This window comes from Acomys russatus, chromosome 23 (genome assembly GCF_903995435.1).
Source record: "Acomys russatus chromosome 23, mAcoRus1.1, whole genome shotgun sequence".
NCBI lineage: Eukaryota > Metazoa > Chordata > Mammalia > Rodentia > Muridae > Acomys > Acomys russatus.
The window spans coordinates 29,523,899-29,542,634 of NC_067159.1; the positions used below are offsets into that span (position 1 = coordinate 29,523,899).

An 18,736-nucleotide genomic window follows, 5' to 3' on the forward strand; every position below is an offset into this window, starting at 1 on the left:
CAACTTTCCTAACCCTGCAACCCCTTAATATAGTTCCTCATGTTGTGGTGACCCCAGCCATGAAATAATTTTCATTGCTATTCCATAACTGTAATTTTGCTACTGTTATGAATCGTAATGCAAATGTCTGACATGCAAGATTATCTGATATGCGACCTTGTGAAAGGGTTGTTTGGCCGCCAAAGGGGTCTCAACCCACAGGCTGAGAACCACTGCTTTAACCAAAGACAAGGTACAGAGAGAATTTATTATTATAAAAGGGAATGCCTATATTAAGAGCAACAATTAGTTTCATAGAAAGTGAAAGTTAATTGTAAAGTTTTCCAGTATTTAGGATGTCCCCATAGGCACGTCCCCATAAAGAGTCTACTGAAACCCACCCCCTCATAGAGGGAGAAAGACAGTTCATACAGAAATCACAAAGACGGGATTGCTCAGGTTCTCTGAATTTCCACCTGTGACTGGAGTTCTGTGCTACTGAACCTGTACCACTCAACACTGTGGTGGCAAACGTACACAGGTCCCTATGGTGGAGGCCAGTCAGCAGTGTGCTGGCTAAGCACCATGCGGGAACTCTGGCTCTCCAGTGTGTCAGCTGGAAGATCTGCCGTCACCTTCGTCATCTGTAGACTAGGGGCTTCAAATGTCCCCTTCTTAAGACTGCTGTGAATTGTAAACTAAGAATCTTCCTGATACTGTTCCTGACACTTAGCTCTATAAAAATCTGTTACCGACTGTTGATAAGCACTGTGGGATAATGCCACCTGGTAAGAGACAGTAGATCTGCCTTCCCTGATAAAATACCAATGATTTCTCAAGACTCTTAATGCTTAATGTCTCAAACATATAAGGCACTGAGAATTAAACAATACCCCTACTGAGCCATAAAGCATATAGCTTGTCTTACATTAAGAATGAGAGTCTTACAATTTAAGAAATTGTTTTTAAAAATCTTCATGACAATACACTAAAGTGCTTGAGAAATTATATTGAAGACTAGTTTTGAAATACCTGCCCTCTAAACACAGTATTTTCCCTGAAAGAATTTGAATTCAGAGCACCAGAATTCACCTATAGGCTAAACAAGAATCAGCTCCTGCTAAACTAAAGCTACACTTACGTAGTATCAAGCACATGTTTATGTTACTTCTAGAAGATAATGATCAATGAATTTGCCTTTGAGAGTCCTAAGAATATATGCCTAAGTACATCCTCTGCGAAACAAGGAGCTGTTGATTCTACAGAAAAGGCCCAGCTAGGAGTTGTCGGAGAACACAAGGAGAGAAGGAAGCCTGGTGTGCGCTGGGGTCTCCCCCTCACCTCCAGGAGCGCTCGCTGCCTTGCTGCCCTGGCTGCTTCCCGCTGGGCAGCATATAAAGCTTCTTCTTCTAGTCTTAACTTCTCCTCTTGTAAGGCTAACTGTACATGAACAAAACGATAAGGATTAACGGAAACCAGAACCTGTCTAGCTGCTCTAAAAACCGCTATTCCGATTATAAAACAAAACATAAATCATTGAGAATAACTGATATCTGTGAAGCAGACCAAAATTAAGACTTTTGTAGCTGCTCATTTCAAATTCCTTAATAAATACCCGAGATGATACATAAGACGCTACTGAACTCCCTAGAAAATGCAATGATCTTCATTTTCAGTCATCATTTTAATGCTTGCCACCCTGACAACAATGGTTCTGGCCCTCGCAAATTCAAGGCCAATCACATCTCGGCTTTCCCCAAATTCCTGTCTTTCCACTTAACTAACGTCCATATACATTTCTCAATTTTATTAGTATTATCTAAAATCTACTTTCACATTTAAGTTCTCGCCATTCATAGCAGCATAAGCAGAACCTTAGCGATAACCACTGCATATCAAATCCAAGTTAACAAACTGAGAACTAACCTCTTTTTCTTCTGAGCACTATTAGCATCTAGTGTAGATTAAATTAATACATTTGTAAATCACTAATGGTACTAAACATACTGTGTTTTATTCCTTGAAAAAATTCTTTTTGGTGCTGAGACTGAATCCAGCACCTTGTACTCTACAGTTGGTCTAGAAGACCATAAGGTTACTTCAATACAGAACTCAGACAGTTCAGGCTGTCTGTCCTTGAACTTGTTATGTTCCCAAGACTAGCCTCAAACTCATTCTCCTGCCAGTCGCTCCCAAGGGCTGGGATTATAGGCACATACTACTATACCCAGCTCAAGAGTGCTTTTAAATGTAGAATGAAATACAACTAATTGTCTTTAGTTCAGTGGGAATGAAGCCTTAATTATAGGCCACTTCCTTAAATGTATGTAACAATTATGGCTGGTAGGGTTACATGGTTCACTGAGAACAAATAAACCCAAGACACACAAAACCTTAAACATGGCTCACTATGAAACAGAGCAGTTATGTTAAGCTGACTGAGACAAAGGAACTTGATTTTGCTTGGCACTTCTACTAGTGAACTGAGAACTGTCTTTAAAGAATGCTGTACAGCTGTCATGTGACACTGCATGACCTATAGTAAGCTGGAACAGGTTTCCACATTAAATCATTTGTCTCTGCATTTATATAAACAGAGGCCAGTGACTGTAGGCAACACTTCAGTGAGCACCCCCACCCCAACACTCTTCATGACATGTATTTCAGCAACAGGGCAGACTGCTTACCTCCCTCTGGATTCTCCTATCCACAGCTTTCTGTTTTTCAGCAATAGAATCATAATGCTTCTCTTGTAAATCAACAATTTCCTCCTCAGTAAGTGGCCTAGAAAAACAGGGAGGGAAAGGAAAAAACAAAATAAACGCTCTGATGAACCCACATCCACACAACACATCCCAAAGCCAGGGGCATGCTGGACTTTTACTGTGGGAAAAGTTTACTGAAGCAGTTGTGGAACGGAAAGCTGAGATACAGCAACAGTCCTGCCAGTTTAGGATGACACTCATGCTTCCCATGACAGCTGCCTGCTGGGAAGTAGGAACTCTGCTACTCTACACAGGCTCTACCTCACGGCTGTCCCTGACCACCCCAAACACCTCAGCACAGAGCGCATTTTCAATCCTCTGTACTCTCTCCTCGGTTCTCAGTCAGAGCCTGACTCTCTGTCCAAGCTCCCCGGGCTCCCCAGGCCCTTCATCCTTCCTTGCACTGGTCCTTCCAGCCAGTGATCTCCTAGCCTCCACGTAGGGAAACAGCGATGCCTTTCCTCTCTCACTGCATGCCTTCTTTGTTCTACTGTACTCCAAACACTCTGCTTGCTCACTCTGGCCCCGAGTCTTTCCCACGTTCAGTCCCTTCTGCTGTGGGCTGCTAGAAAAAAAATACAGCAGCCATGTGGGCCTCAGTCTCCAGCAACCTTACACCAGGTGACCACCTACATTAACTACTCTGTAACTTCCTTAAGTTTCTTATTCAAGCCTTTTTATTAAAAGCAACTTCATTTCACGTCCACACTTCAATTTATCTTATTCTTCCTTCCCTTCGCTAAAGGGGCAGGGAGAGGTCCTTAACCCACCCGAGGCCATCACTATATTTATGAGTCATTCACGTCCACAGGTTGTTCCTTCAGTACTTATAATACCCAGCTCCTCCCGACACCCACACCGAGCAGAGATTACACGTGAGGAAATGAGACAGACGTAGATTAAGGAGCAGCATGTATGTGGTAGCGCTAGAACTTAAAGCCGGCAGTCTAGCACTTTGCTCCTAACTACTGTTTCCTGTCTCCATGTTCTTGCCTCGAGCCACACGTCAGTTCACTGCACTCATCGGCTTCCGTCACTCCAGTAACTGGTAAGCACTGGCTTCTATGTCGTTAGACACAACAAACAGCTTTGTGCCCTTCTCGCCTCAGCTTACAAACAGCCCGAGCATCCCCTCTAGCCTGGACCTTCTCATTTATCTTTTGCCGCCCTAGACTCTCCTGGTTCTTTGTTTCTCTCACTTGCCAATCATTCTCAAACTCCTCTTTCACTATGTGTCTATTAAGTTCACAGCACTCTTCCCATGCCTCAAGAACCCTACTCTACCACCCTCCAATCCAGGTATGTGACCCCGCCCCTTCTGAGGTGGGGAGGATTGACCCTGGGACTTGGTACATGCTGGGTAAGTGCTTACCACTGAGCTAGTTATATCTGGGCATGGTGAAGTAGGCTAATGACATCAATATTCAGAAGGATCAGAAGTTCAAGACCAGTCTGAACCTTATAGGAACACTTGTGGCCAGCCTGGGTTATGTATCAAAATCTCAACTCCAGCAAAGTACAACAATGCAAAGCCCCTAGGATTTATTTATTTAAATGGTTACTTAAAAATATTTCATACAATATATTTTGATCATAGTTGATGGACCAAAGTAACTACATTTTGCTTAAAACTTTCATTTCTGTATTTGGGTGACCTACTCTTGAGTTCTGGATCTAGAAGACCCACAAAGAAACACCTGGCACAGAGATACAGAATAACCTATCAGCTTGAAAATAAGAAAGAACTAAAAATTCAAATACTCCCCCAGATTTCTCAAGAGTTATTCCTTAGAAGTTAATTATTTGTGGGTTGATACCAGACTTGTACCAGACAAATATCAATCAGTTCAAGGAATAATCAATAGGACGCTTGCCAAACTAGAAACCCATTTACCTGCTCTCTTGCTCACTACAGTCTATAAAAAGTTCTTTCCTACTTGTCCTCAGGACTCACACCTGCTCCGCTGTGTGGGTAATAGTGTGGGCCCAGCTTAAGCTGAACAATCAATAAATGAGACCCCTGTGTGTTTGTATCCCAATCAGCTCCTAGTGTTGATTGGGGTTTCATTTAAGGCCGGCACAACAATAGTCTTTCTCCTCCCTCAATGTCTCCCAGATCCTCCCCACTCAATTCCATGTCCTTTTTCTTTTCCCTGACTCAAAAATAAATAAATAAATAAATAAATAAGAAAAATATTCTAAAAGAAAAGCTAGTAAAAAATAAACAAACAAAAACAACAACAAAAAGCTCAAAAGAAAACATGGAGTCTGTTTTGTTTTGCCAACTACTCCTGGGCTTGGGGCCTGTCTTGTAGTGTGGTTGATGCACTCGGTGACACTCCAATGAAGAAAACTGATAGTCCCTTTCCCAGCAGGTGTCAACTCCACATGGCTGCTTAGTCAGGGCTAGAACACTGTGACCACTTCTGCTTTTCAGTGCTGGAGTCCTGTCTGGTTTGAACTTGTACACAGAGACCCTAGACTTTTATTGTTTTCTTAATTATCTTCACCTTCCTATCACCATATATAGTCTCCCAGCACTTCCTTTCAATCAATTATCTCATTATGTATGTGCATTTTTTGACTATCCTCGAAGGTCTCCTCTGCCTGAATAATAATTGCTATCCAACTCTTTAGAGATTAACTCAGGTGCCATCATTAAAAGAAGTCCTTTTGGGCAGGGTGGTGGTGGTGTACACCTGCAATCCCAGCCCTGGGGAGGCAGCCTCGTACTAAAATTCTGTCTGTAAGATCTTTCTCTCAGTAGGATAAACTTTCTTCTAGACACACATACACACACACTTGCTAGGCACTGAGGCATACTCTCAACCTTTGCCCTCTTTTTTTTTTTTTTTGGTTTTTCGAGACAGGGTTTCTCTGTGTAGCCTTGGCCATCCTGGACTCACTTTGTAGACCAGGCTGGCCTCGAACTCACAGCGATCCGCCAGCCTCTACCTCCCAAGTGCTGGGATTAAAGGCGTGCGCCACCACGCCCGGCTCTCTGCCCTCTTTTAAAGGGTCTCACAGCCCAGGCTATCTTCCTGAGTGTGTCTACCAGAAGCCTCCTTCCCCTGATTCTGTGTCTCCACGCTACCTTTACAGCTCTGCAACATCACACCAAGTCTGCACTTGATTTTCAATCCTAGTATGTAACACAGTGCCTGGCACATGGACAACTGCCCAATAAAGGCTTGCTAAAGTAAAAAAAAACGCAAGGACAAGATACCCAAAATAGGAAACAGTTCCCTTGACACAAGGAACTTTTTCTTTCTTTTTAAAATTTATTTTATGCATATGGGTGTTCTGCCTGCTTATATATCTGCACCACTTTCATGGCTGGTGCCTAGGAAGGCCAGAGAAGATATCAGATCTCCTGGAACTAGGGTTACAGATGATCGTGAGGCAAATCAAATCTGGGTCCTCTCGAACAAGTTAGTGCTCTTAACTGCTGAGCCATCTCTTCAGCCCAGGAACTTTCTTTTGAGTTAAAGGTAGATGCTTCTTTTTCAAGCCGTCTAAACAATTTTAATAGCAAACAAAAAGACTATGTAAATAAATTGTAGTATCAAAGTTCTAGTTACTTATGAAGTTATAAATGGGCTTTTAATTTTTAGAATGTTTTAGACTGTCAAAAAGAAAAAGGGGTAAAAGATAAAAAGAAACGGAGCATCAGGTGCACACGGTGGCACATGCCCTTAATCCCAGCACTCAGGAGGCAGAGGCAGATGGATTTCTGTAAATTCAAGGCCAGCCTGATCTATGAAGCGAGTCCAGGACAACTGAGGTTACACACACACACACACACACACACACACCTGTCTCCAAAAAACGTTACCAATATTAAGTGAGTTTTCTTTTTTTTTTTTTTTTTGAGACAGGGTTTCTCTGTGTAGCCTTGGCCATCCTGGACTCACTTTGTAGACCAGGCTGGCCTCGAACTCACAGCAATCCGCCTGCCTCTGCCTCCCGAGTGCTGGGACTAAAGGAAGTGGGTTTTCTTAATGCTAAACAATTTTCTTAAAACTGAATGATTTATAACATAGGCCCAATAGAAAAAAAAAGAACCTGAGAAATCGATATACATCAATTTTTTTTTACTACTTGAAATTTTGTTTTGGGAAATGCATTAATTTGTATTTTATGTACAGAGAAAATTTCTGAAACATAAACTCTTCAGTGTCTTGAAGGCTATGATCGGAATCTCTCAGGAATTCAGACCTCAAGAGGCTTCAGGAAGTCACTAGTGCCCTCCCTGCCGAAGTAAGCAAAAACTGAGAGTCTCTCTCAGATAAGCCATACTACAAAGAAAATACAGACAAGACAAGATGCAAAGAAGCCTCTGAGACTACACCAGCTGCCTACAAGAGGTTTAGACCAACTGAGGCACCTGAAAAGGCCATTCTCCAACCCCTTGACTTACCAACAGGCTGTGCACTGAGTTCCGAATTCCTAGCTGTGTGAGCTGTCGTCACCTGTGCTGGGGTGGTCTTGGTGGTGCAGCTGTCTTTGAGTCATTTCTGCTTCTTTAAGTAGCCCTCACCCATAGTCTTGTAAGTGACCCCAATAAAACTCACTGGATCACCAAGTTGGACTTTTATGGGATCCGTACTTGGGTCTGTCGTGGGCTCCCTATCTGGGGTGAGTAATATGGGTGCTGCATCTCCCCAGGAAAAGTTTTGTTACATGACACTTACACATTTTTGTTGTTTTGAAAAGCCTTACCTGTGGCTGCTTCCTGGGCTCTCCCCCTGCACAAAAGTAAACAAGTAAAAGAAATTTCACTAGTTGAACTCACTATTTAAGATGATCCAAAGCTCATCTTTGATGAGCTTTGATGTCAAAGTTAGCAAGTCAGCAATCCACACTAGGAAAAGTGTTTTCAACACACGAAAATAAACCTATAAAGTTGTCAGGTGACAGAAATGCAGGTTTCAGGAATCTATCTCTTAGTTCTCCTAGGAGGAAGGATTTGCTAACAGCATTCATGGGGACTCGGAAACATTTTAACTACAATATGAATTAGGGGCTGGAGAAATAGTTCAGGGTTATGACCAGTACTGCTTTTGCAGAGTGATCGGAGCTCAGTTCCCAGAACACAGCATGTGGTTCAGCTGCCTGTGACTCCAGCTGCAGAAGATCTGATATACCGCTCCCTCTGCTCTGTGAGAGCACTACACACATGGAGCACTGCACTGCACTGCACTGCACTGCACTGCACTGCACTACCCTGCCCTGCACACAACAGATATACATACATACAGTGAACAAAACTAAAAAGTAAATCTAAAGAAATTAACTGGCTCAATTTACTTTACAAATAATAAAATTCAATAGTTGTTGCTCTTTTTTCTCTAAAGCAAACCATAACCATAATTCTTTCAAGACTGATTTGGGCTTATGAGTATATACCTTTAGGCTAGTCATAAATGTCAGCTGAAATTATTACTAAGTTGGCAGTAGGAATCAGATTCTAAATGGTCCACACTCACATAGAAAGTAGCATCACAAAACAGGATGGTACGTCTCCCCACTCATCACAAGTGGGCCAGAGGAGAGGCGGGTCAGCAAGCTGAGAATTAGCAAAAAGGCCTTAGCCAACTACTGAAAGCACTCAGGGAAGCATGGAGCTGCATGCAGGCTCTTCTGAGAAACTGGGGAGGCAGAGGCAGCAGATCGCTGTGAGTTTGAAGCCAGCCTGGTCTACAAAGCAAGTCTGGGGCAGCCAAGACTACACAGAGAGAGACAAAAAAAAAAAAAAAAAAAAAAAAAAAAGAGAGAGAGAGAGAGAGAGAGAAAGTGCTGAAGTGCTGCAAACTAGAGAGCAGAAAGAAGTACACACCTTGCTTCTGCAAAGTCTATTTTGTTTTGTTTGTCTGTTTCTTTGTCTTTTGAGACAGGATTTCCCAGTACAGTCCTGACTGACCTGGAACTCACTCTGCAGACCAGTCTGGCCTTGAACTCAGAGTTGCACCTGCCTCTGGCTCCCAAGTGCTGGGATCAAAGACATGCGCCACTGCTGCCTGGCTACTAAGGTCTTTCTATCAAGTTATTTTGAGAAATGCTGAACTGGACAAGTTTAAATTAGTTTAATAATTTAAAATTATATATTTTTTATTTGCGTGTGCTTGTGTGTGCGTGCGCGCCCATAGCAGGCCTGTAGGTGAGAGGACAACTTGTAGGAGTCAGTTTTCCTATTCCACCACGTGGTCCTGGGGGGGTGAACTCAGGGTTAGCGGCAAGTGCCTTTATGCGCTGATATATCTCATTGGTCTCATGATGTAAATGCTCAATGAAAAGCTGAATACATTTTCCTCCTAGAGGACCCTGGGAAGGTGAGTAATCTGCACAACATTCACAATTAAAGTTGAACATCAGCATATAAACTCAAGCTCTCCTAATTATGTCTCCGCATATTAAGTATAAAGCATATTTCATTGGTTTGAAAGTGCATTTTTTTCATGTTTTAGCATTTCTATTCTTAGATTCATCTTAAAATTGACTGAGCTTTTAATAAAATGAGATATAGAAAATCAGTATTAGCAGGACAGTGATGGCACACACTTTTAATCCCCAGTATGGAAGGTAAAGGCAGGCCCTGAGTTCAAGGCCAGCCTGGTCTAAGGAGCTAGTTCCAGGACAGCCAAGGCCACACAGAGAAAATCTGTCTCACAAAAACAAGGAAAAAAATGACTATTAAGAACAACTGGTGGAAGGTAATTGCTAAAGTGGGAATTTTATAGCCATACATACATTCCACCTTCAAAAATCCACAGAAATGATAGATTCTAGATAGAAGTATTTTCCTTATATATGGGAAAGACATTAGAAATAGCTTCTTTTTGAAGTTTCTTGAGTTCCATAAAAGGCAAAAATATCTGTGTCCAGCTTTATATTCAAGGTACAGTAGAAAATTCTGGATTCCTAAAGATGCAGAATGGATGAGAAGCAAAATGCAAGACAAAAAGTGGTACAGTAACAAGAACAAGGACAGTGAGTCCAATACTCACCTCATCACTCTCTACCAGATTCTCAAACTGCAAAGGACAAAACGGCAGCATCAGGAGGGACACTTGTCTAGTACATCTCACAAGAAACTGCCACTTTTTATGCAACGTCACATTTATAAGGCACCTAGGAAGTTGAGTGCCTTTCATAATTAGCACATTTGGTATATTCCAGTCAACCAAATGGCCAACCCAAGCACGCATGCACAATTATTTTTCTGTCCACCAGAATCCACAATACTGAGCCAGGTCCGGTGGTACAGACCTACATTCTCAGCTACTCTGAAGGCGGAGGCAGGAGGATGCAATGCTTAAGGACCCTCTTGGTGACAGTGTGAGTCAAGGCCAGGCTGTATGATTCAGTGAGACCTGCTTCAAAAAAAGGTAAACCAAGAGGGATGAGCATGTGTGTCAGAGTGCTAACCTAGTATTCATGAAACCAGCCTCCAAAAACAATTAACAATATTAAAACAAACTGTTATGTTTCCATATTATAACCCATACTAAATGTGGGTCTGAATCCTTCTGCATTAGAAGCTCTGAAGTTCAGAACACCTGTTGCTCTTGTAGAGGATTCAAATTTGGTTCCCAGCACCTATATGGTGGCTCACAAGTCTGTAACTTGCTAGGAATCTGTCGCCCTCTTCTGGCCTCTGTGGGTGCTGCAAACACACAGTACACAATGCAGGCAAGCTCTCATATACACAAAATACATCTTCAAAAATAAAGAAAAAGAACCCTGGCAGTCTGGATCCCACCTAGTGCTCCAGGACTCACCTCTATGGTCAAGTGCTCTCCTCGTGGGCATGTTCTAAAATATTTTGATCTAGGAAGAAAAACATAAAAACAACATTTAAAATCACAACTAAACCTAAAATTCAATTTATATTATGGCATAAAAGTATTCCTACAAAAAACAAAACAAACCCCTTTAAATTCTCTAATAAAGAGAGCACCTTGTGTTTCTAAAACAAACCAAATTTACCTAAGACTATACGATATTATTCAGACTATAAGACGCACCTGACTATAAGACATACTCAGTTTTTAGAGCAGCAAAACAAGAAAAACAGTAAAAACAGCAATAGGACCATAAGATGCACCCTAATTTCCCCCACACACTTTTGGGGGAAAAGTGCATCTTTTAATCTGAAAAATACTGTGTGTGTGTGTGTATGTATGTGTGTGTGTGTGTGTGTATATATATATATATATATATATACACACACACACTTTTTACTAGTAATAATTACTAAGACTATATAATAATAAGTTAATTTAAATAAATATTATATAGAACAGAATATAGTGACATTTTAAATTTTATCAAATAAAATATCGTGTTAAAATGGAGGTAAATATAATCAAATCACACATATTGTATGAAAATGTCAACTAAATCTATCATTATGTATAACATGTCAAAAAGACCAGGAAAAGCTCTTTTTAAAAAAAAGTACCCCAAAGGCCATATATGATGAGTATGTCCCTTACATTTTATTTATTTTTTAAATGAACTATGAACATATTCATTAGGATGCTCAAGAATGAACAACGTGTCATCACTCTCGAGAATACACTTGACCCGTCTTGTGGGAGGAAAAGGACAAGAGTTCCCAACACGAGTGTCAAAGGGCTCCACAAGAGATCCCCATCACCAAGGAGGATGTTTCCTGACAGCACTGTCTCTGTAAGTTCCAGCCAAATAATCACGATTTCCCAAAAATCCTTTACTGCAGCATGAATTGACTGTTTTGTCCTTGCTACTCTTCAAAAGCCAAGCAATTGAAGTCACCAAGGCTGCCTCTGGAGTCCGCAGAACATCCCTTTGATTTGTCACTGCATTGATACCCGCAGGAGCAGTTGGGAGTGGGGTGAGAATTTAAGGTTGTACACAGAACATTAATGGCATGTGGACACAGGCCATCATCAAACATCCTTTTCAGATGAAGAGGGGTAGGAGGGACTGCTACCTCAGTCAGGTTAACATTTATGGAGACCTTATATGCAAAGGCATGAAGGACCAGTGCTACTGTTATCTTACTCTGCACGGTGGGAGAAATTTGCAGATGAAAGTATACACTGTCCCTGGCTTAGGTTTTTCCTGATTCTTCCTGTTAAATGGTGACATTCTGCCTCTCAACTGCTTATGTATCATTTCTTTCTTTCTTTTCTCTTTTTTGGTTTTTTGAAATAATTTCACTCACTGTGTAGCCTTGGCTGTCTTGGACTTACTTTGTAGAGTAGGCTGACCTTGACGAACTCACAACGATCCACCTGCCTCTGCCTCCCAAGTGCTGAGATTAAAGGCGTGCGCCACCATGCCCGGCTCATTTCATTTTTTTTTTTTTTTTAAAGAAAGACGATCTTAAAACATTACAAGAGAAGATGAGGAGATAGTGACAAAACAACTCTGTAATAATAATAAAAAAGAACACACAAACCAGATGTAGTGCAATATTTGTAATAGAAACTGGCTGAAAACACTACATGCTAACAGACAACATGATACACAAATAGGGTGGGAGTAGACAGGAAAGGGCAGAGGCCACAGGCCTACACCAAGAGCCCTTCAATAGACTGCTGAAAGGACTGGATCTGCTGCGTTAGCTGAGAGCCTTTTTTGATGGTAACAGAACAGGCGATGACAGGCCTGGAGACCCCACAGGCCCGTCCTAAAGCCTGCTTGGAGCGCACAAATACATAGGGGACATTCTTGTCTTCACACAACAGTGGGAGGTCCAGGATGATCTCCAAGGGCTCAGTGTCTGCTGCCATCACAGTGAACTCAGACATGCCTCTGTTGAGTGTGTTGGTGGCTTTATTGGCTCCTTCCCAAAGCTGCTTGTAGCTGCACAACTACCATGCTGAACAAGGTCCACCAGCTTCTTGGTGAGGTGGGCACCTGTGTTGGGACAGGCCTTCAGATTCCCATCAGCTTCTGCTATGAGTGCAGTATGCCGGTCTCCCCATGATGCGAGCACAGCCCACCTCAGACAGACTCTACATTTTAAATGTATGCAAACCATAAAAATTCTGAAAGGATAACATAGGCAATGTGTGAAGAAGAGCAGCTGTCCAGCTGTGGGAGCTGCTTCCTGTAATCCCATCTCTTTAAAGGCTGAGACAGGACAGTTGCTGTGAGTTTGAATCCAGTTAGGGCTACATAGGCAGTCCTTGGTTGCAGAACAAAACAAGACAAAGAAAGCATTCTAGATAATGGGTCATACATTTATAGAAGCCTTTTTGTTCTTATGTCTTCACAAATGAAAGATGGAAAACAACTCAGAAACATCCACTAGATTAACTTTTCTACGGGTATGGGGCAAATATTTCCTTTTACTTTGATCATTACTGTCTGTACCTCTCTCTAACACTTAAGATGCCATTAAATAAGCACCTTCCTTACCATGTAAGCTCCAACAATATATCTCTACTGCAAGGCCAAGTCCATCTCAGACACAGCCATTTCAAATTCCTCTGCTACTGCAAGTCCCAGCATCTTTAAGACTTTCACTGACATGCAGTTCCCACTATAGCTGACAAAACGAATAAAGGAAGCCACTGCATGGGAGCCATATTTGCTCTTACAGCTCCTGTCAGCTTTACTAGACAGGGAAGGCCTCTTTGAACAGTAAGATTTTGAGGGTTAGGTCAGGTCTTATGCTTAGTATATGTACATATGCATGGAGGGGGCTTACAGAGTTAGGAAGAAAAATGATGTATTATTGCAACTAATGAATAAAACAGCAAGGAAATATAGTTGCTGGTTTTTCCTGAGACTTTTTTAATCTGAGAGATGTGATAGCTGATCTTCACTGTCAACTGACTGGGTTTAGAGGCACCTGGGATCTGTGACGGCATTTCCCTGAAGAATAACTGAAGGGGAAACACTTAGTTTCACTTCCTGTTACTGTGATGATTTAGTGGGTTTACGTCGCCCACAGTACTGGGTCACAGTCCACCACTGTGGGAGTTAAGGTGGCAGGCATGTGAAGCAGCTGGTCATATCACACCCAGTCAAGTGGAGAGCAATGAGTTCATGCATGCTCCCTGGTGCTTCTCCTCTCTGCGCAGGGCCCAGCCTTCGATGCTGCTGCCCACAGTCAGGGTGGCTCTCTCCATCTCAGTCAACACAATTAAGAACACCACTCACAAGCATGTCCACAGACCAACCTACTCTAGATGGCTCCTTGGGAGGGATCCCAGCTGGTTCTAGATTGTGCCAAGCTGACAATTAAAGGAGCCACCGCAGGCACCAGTCCACAGGCCAGTGCTCTGGACAAAAGGGAGAAAGGAGAACACAGAGAGCCTGGTTGCCATGTTGTGACCGGCATATGCATCCCAAGCCATGATGAATTAAAGCCTCTGAAAGTGTGAGCCAAGGTCAACGCTTTCTCCTGCTTTAATCTATATATGCTGGGTATTCTGCTCAAACAACCACACAAACATAACATAGTTGTTTTGTGTCTTCCCCCAGGTTTCTGGTAAAGAGTAGATGAGTCCATACTGTCTTTAAAAGAGTTCATGGAATATTCCAGTATAAACAAAAATCTTTTTATTCTCTAACCATGCGTGGTCTCCAGAAATGTTCTGACAGCGAGAGTCCTGCTTGTGGTATTAAATGCTTCTCTATGTATAACCACTACCCCCTTGCTTGAACAATGTCTCTGCTTGCACCCTGCTTGCTTAGGCCTCTGAGTGGCGTGAGCGAACGATGGAAAGGAGTCTGCAACAGCAACCTAGCATAGGACCCTACGCTGACACTCAGGACCAGGGAGTACCTGCTGCTCTGCATTTACAGGTTGCAGGACTATCACGGCTCACACTTCACAGAAGCCAAGTGTCTCTGGCTTGTCCGCCACAACTGTTATAGAGAACTCTTGCCTGACTCTCACTGGCCAAACTACACACCCCTAGACTCACTTGGTTGGTTCAGAGTTGTCTGAAATCAAACACAGAGAACATCTTCCTGAGATCTGCAGGGCTTCACTTCAAAACAAAACAAAACAACAGACTGAAACCTTACTCACAAAAAATATGTATCAATTCCTACAGCAATAAGACTATATTGATTGGTTAAAGTAAATAAGCAGTTTGGCAAATGCAGGGACCTTTTTTTTTTTTTTTTTTTTTTTTTCCCTCAAAGAGAAGCTTTACTGTGAGGCTTTTCTAAAAACAAGTGGGCATCGGAATATACATTTTTTTAAAGTGAATTATGGATGTTTTTATTTATTTAAGTACTGCTGGCGCCTGCATAGACCTTGCACAGACATGTACAGTATTAAATTTGATCAATGATATTTGGCCAACTTTGAGCTATATAAAAACTATAGCTGTTCTCAGAATTTTCCACATTTTCTATATGGCAGATGTTTTGAACATGGTTAGAAAACAAATGTTTATAAACATCATTTCAAGGTTACTTATAAAAGCCTCCTTAGCACGCAGGCAGTGTGTTAGTTCATAGAGGTGTCCTTCAGCAAACACTCCATCCCTAAGGCAAATGAAGGACACCAAGATTCAAGTCTTTCATACTACTGACTGCTCAAAGTCCAACAAATTTGGAGCATGTTTTTAGTATTGTCCACAAAAAGCTGTCCTGACTTTTTAAAAAACTTTATTGACTCTTTGTGAACTTCACATCCTACCCCTCAGTCCTATTCATCTCTCTATCCCTTCATCTGTCCTCTGCCCTCCCCGACAAAAGAAAGTGAAAAACAAAACAAAACAAAAAGATAAAAACAAAACCCATCTTGTCATGGAAGCTTTAGTGTGTCTCAGTGTGCCACACAGTATAGCATTTGTCCACACACCTTCACTTGCAAATGTCCACTGCAATGAATAGTTGGTCTGTTTCAGGGGCCCTGGCTTCTGCTAAGGTATTAATATGGGATCCTCACCAGAAGTCCTCTGGGATCTCTTGTTGCCCTGTGTCATGGAGATCTTGTAGCTTTGGATCTGCAGAACCAGCCCCTTCACATACACCAGCAGCTCAATGATGGGATGGCCAACTCAAAGCTCTGCATCTAGGCTAGCCCTACCCCTCGCTGGCTGTAGCACTCAGGAGAGCTGTCCTGACTTTATTTTCTCCTTACAGCTCTGTTTCAGAGCAAGGGGTGAGGCTCCTAGCTCATCTACCGTTAAAGTACCATATTAACCTTTTACTACCATGGTTATCAGGATCCATTAACAATAACTGTTCAGCTTCACTGTTTCACTAGTGTAGTAAACTCCCTAATTTTTTACTTTCTTTAATGATTTTTTTTTTTTTTAGAAGCTTTCCACTCTATTAAGAATTTCCCTAGGGGATCTTAGAGATGATTTGCTGCTTTAAGAGGCCAACAAGGAAGCCACTGCAGCAACACAGAGCAGAATGGCAGTGGCTAGGAGCACCGCGCTAATAGGCAGTAAAAGCAGCCAGAATGTTCTAATACAGGTAGTAATACTTTTTTTTTTAAATAGTAGACAAAAATATATAGTTTATTTTAAAAAGAAACTGGAAGAGTAAATTCAATGTCTTACAATAAAAATCATAAGTAAAATGAGCTGTTATTTGACTTCACTTAATGATATCACATTTGCATATATAAAGCGGTGCATTGAATTCTACAGTTGTAGACAACTATAATTTGTCAATCAAAATTAATATTGATAAATGGGAACATTTTTGATAAATTGGGAAAAAAAATCACAAAAACCATCATACAACAATTAAAAAACTGTAATAAGGAAGCTATGTCAAACAGCCTTCCAAAAAAACCAAAGTTGAAACAACTTAATCAAAAAATAAACAAATATTTAAGAAGACAGAAATCAAGGGTGGAGCTGTCAGAGACGAGGACGGTGCAAATGGAACAAGTGTGCAGCCTGGAAATCAACACCCACACAGAGCTAAATGTCTAGGCAAGAGTTCTTTATTTAATGCTAAATCAACACCACCAACATAAACATCAGTCCAAACCCCCTGAGAGTGCTAAGTCACTCCCCTTAGGCGTGTGTGTAGTCACTAGTGCTACCTAGCCCTAGAACTGGAGGCGAAGAGGCGAGATGAGAAGAGCCCCAGAGTGCTGAAGGCAGCCTACAAGGGCATCCAGGCTAGCTGTGTCTCAGTGCTTCTTAGAAACAAGGCTGGGGCTACTTCTTAACTCCAGACCACTAGAAGCATTTTTCTTCTCTTTCTTGCTTCACACTCAAGAAATCATCTATTTTCTACCCCGAGGAATGTTGGTCACAGACAAAGACAATGATGTCAGCATTTTCCCCTCCCACACTCATACTTCATGTCACGACCTTCCCCTTTGTGCCGAATCTATACCAAACACCTCCTACCTTATTGGTCATTTCAAAGCAAAAGGACGTCCTTACGGAAAGACAATTACTACATACTTTGCAGGCAGCTGACTTCTCATCTTAAATTATCGACTTATACTTAAGCTGTATATCTGAATGAATACAGATAAAGGTGAAAGCCTGGGGCACGGAGAAACCACCTTTGTAGTTGCTTGAAACAAATTACCATGTTTAAATGAATCAACCAAACTAACCACACACAAAAGATAGTAAGACTTGCTTTAGTCAGGTCTCCCAAGACCTGTGTTTCACAATGGCACAAGGATTGTTTTCTTCAATTTGAAGAGAAAACAGACAACAACAACAACAACTCAGTATCTCACTGGCTCGATTTCCAGCTAAGTGCGACATAAGCAAAGAGAAGAGAGAACAAAGCGTTAACATGGTAAAGAACAGACTCACATTTATCAAGTACACAGAATGAGCCCAGAACTGAACTAAGTCTCAGAGAAATGTCCTTTCCTCAACACTCCTAGGGCTATTGTTACCCTAAAGAGCTCACTGCTATTGAGTTTGACAGCCATTAGCCATGAGTGCTACAAGCACCTCAAGTACAATCGTCTGAATTTGGAGGGATATGAAATATCAAACTGAACTGGATTTTAAAGAGAGTACAAAAGGAACTGAAGTGCCTCCTTCAGTAACTAAGCTCTTCAGCACATCTGCATGGCTAGATGGGGAAAGTGTTCAGATCTGGCCACACATGGTCCAGTACTAAGTGTGCGGCTTAGAGTCTAATTGTGCTCATTTGTTATGTAACACCATCCACATAGATGCTTTTGTCCATGACATGACTGCATCTTTCATTAAAAAAAAAAAAAAAAAAAAGCTTTCAACAAAATTGGTGAACACTGACAACATTCAAAGAAAGTCTACTCTAATAATTTTAATCATACCATCTATAAAGGAAAATAGCCATCCTACTTTTTAGAACTACTATTGTTAGCACATAAGTGGGTCATAGTGTACAAAAGTCCCTGAATTTACTTAAGAAAAAAAAAAAAGCAAGCCAATGGAAAATCTGATTTTTTTTTCTATCTTGCTTATAAGTGAAAATAGGAAGAAAACCCTTATTCTCTGCCTTTGTATTTGTAGAATTTGACTACAGATACTGAATTCTTTAGGAAGAGATGCTGCTTTTCAGGGATTAAGGATTAAAAGAAAGAAAAGACATACTTAAGAAAGCTGGTAAAAGGAGACTGGGATGGATGTGAGGACATCTTACTGAGACTCTAGGTAAGAGAAATATAGGAGATGGAGAAATAGAAGGACACAGAGAGTCCTAGAAACCTACAAGAAGAACATCGTGATGGGTGGACTGGGGCCCAGGGGGTTCTGTTCAAACTATTGCACTAACCAAGGACAATACAATAGTAAACATTGAACCCCTACTCTGCTCTACCCAATGGACAAGACATTCTCCACAGTTATGTGGAGAGCGGGGACTGACTTTGACATGAGCTCTGGTGCTCTGTATTTGACCACCTCCCCTCAGTGGGGAGGCCTGATAACACTCAGAGAAAGAATAAGCAGGCTACCAAGATGAGACTTGATAAGTGTATGACCACATAGTGGGGGAGGAGGTCCCCCTCAGTGATAGACCTAGGGGAGGGGAATAGGGTGAAAGCAGGAGGG

The 18,736-nt window shown here is 41.7% G+C and overlaps 1 protein-coding gene across 4 annotated transcripts in view; it reads right to left on the reverse strand.

The window, feature by feature from the left end:
- The window catches only part of Ap1ar (adaptor related protein complex 1 associated regulatory protein), a 33,616-nt gene that overhangs the window by 5,647 nt on the left and 9,233 nt on the right, over nt 1–18,736 (reverse strand). For 2 of the 4 annotated variants that reach the window (XM_051165480.1, XM_051165482.1), the window contains 5 exons: nt 10,526–10,574; nt 9,752–9,778; nt 7,467–7,492; nt 2,667–2,763; nt 1,321–1,419 (listed from right to left, as the gene is read on the reverse strand). In XM_051165480.1, coding sequence (XP_051021437.1) covers nt 1,321–1,419; nt 2,667–2,763; nt 7,467–7,492; nt 9,752–9,778; nt 10,526–10,574 — 298 coding nt within the window. The remainder of the gene's footprint in view (nt 1–1,320; nt 1,420–2,666; nt 2,764–7,466; nt 7,493–9,751; nt 9,779–10,525; nt 10,575–18,736) is intronic. The other 2 variants (XM_051165481.1, XM_051165483.1) reach the window with 1 other exon arrangement.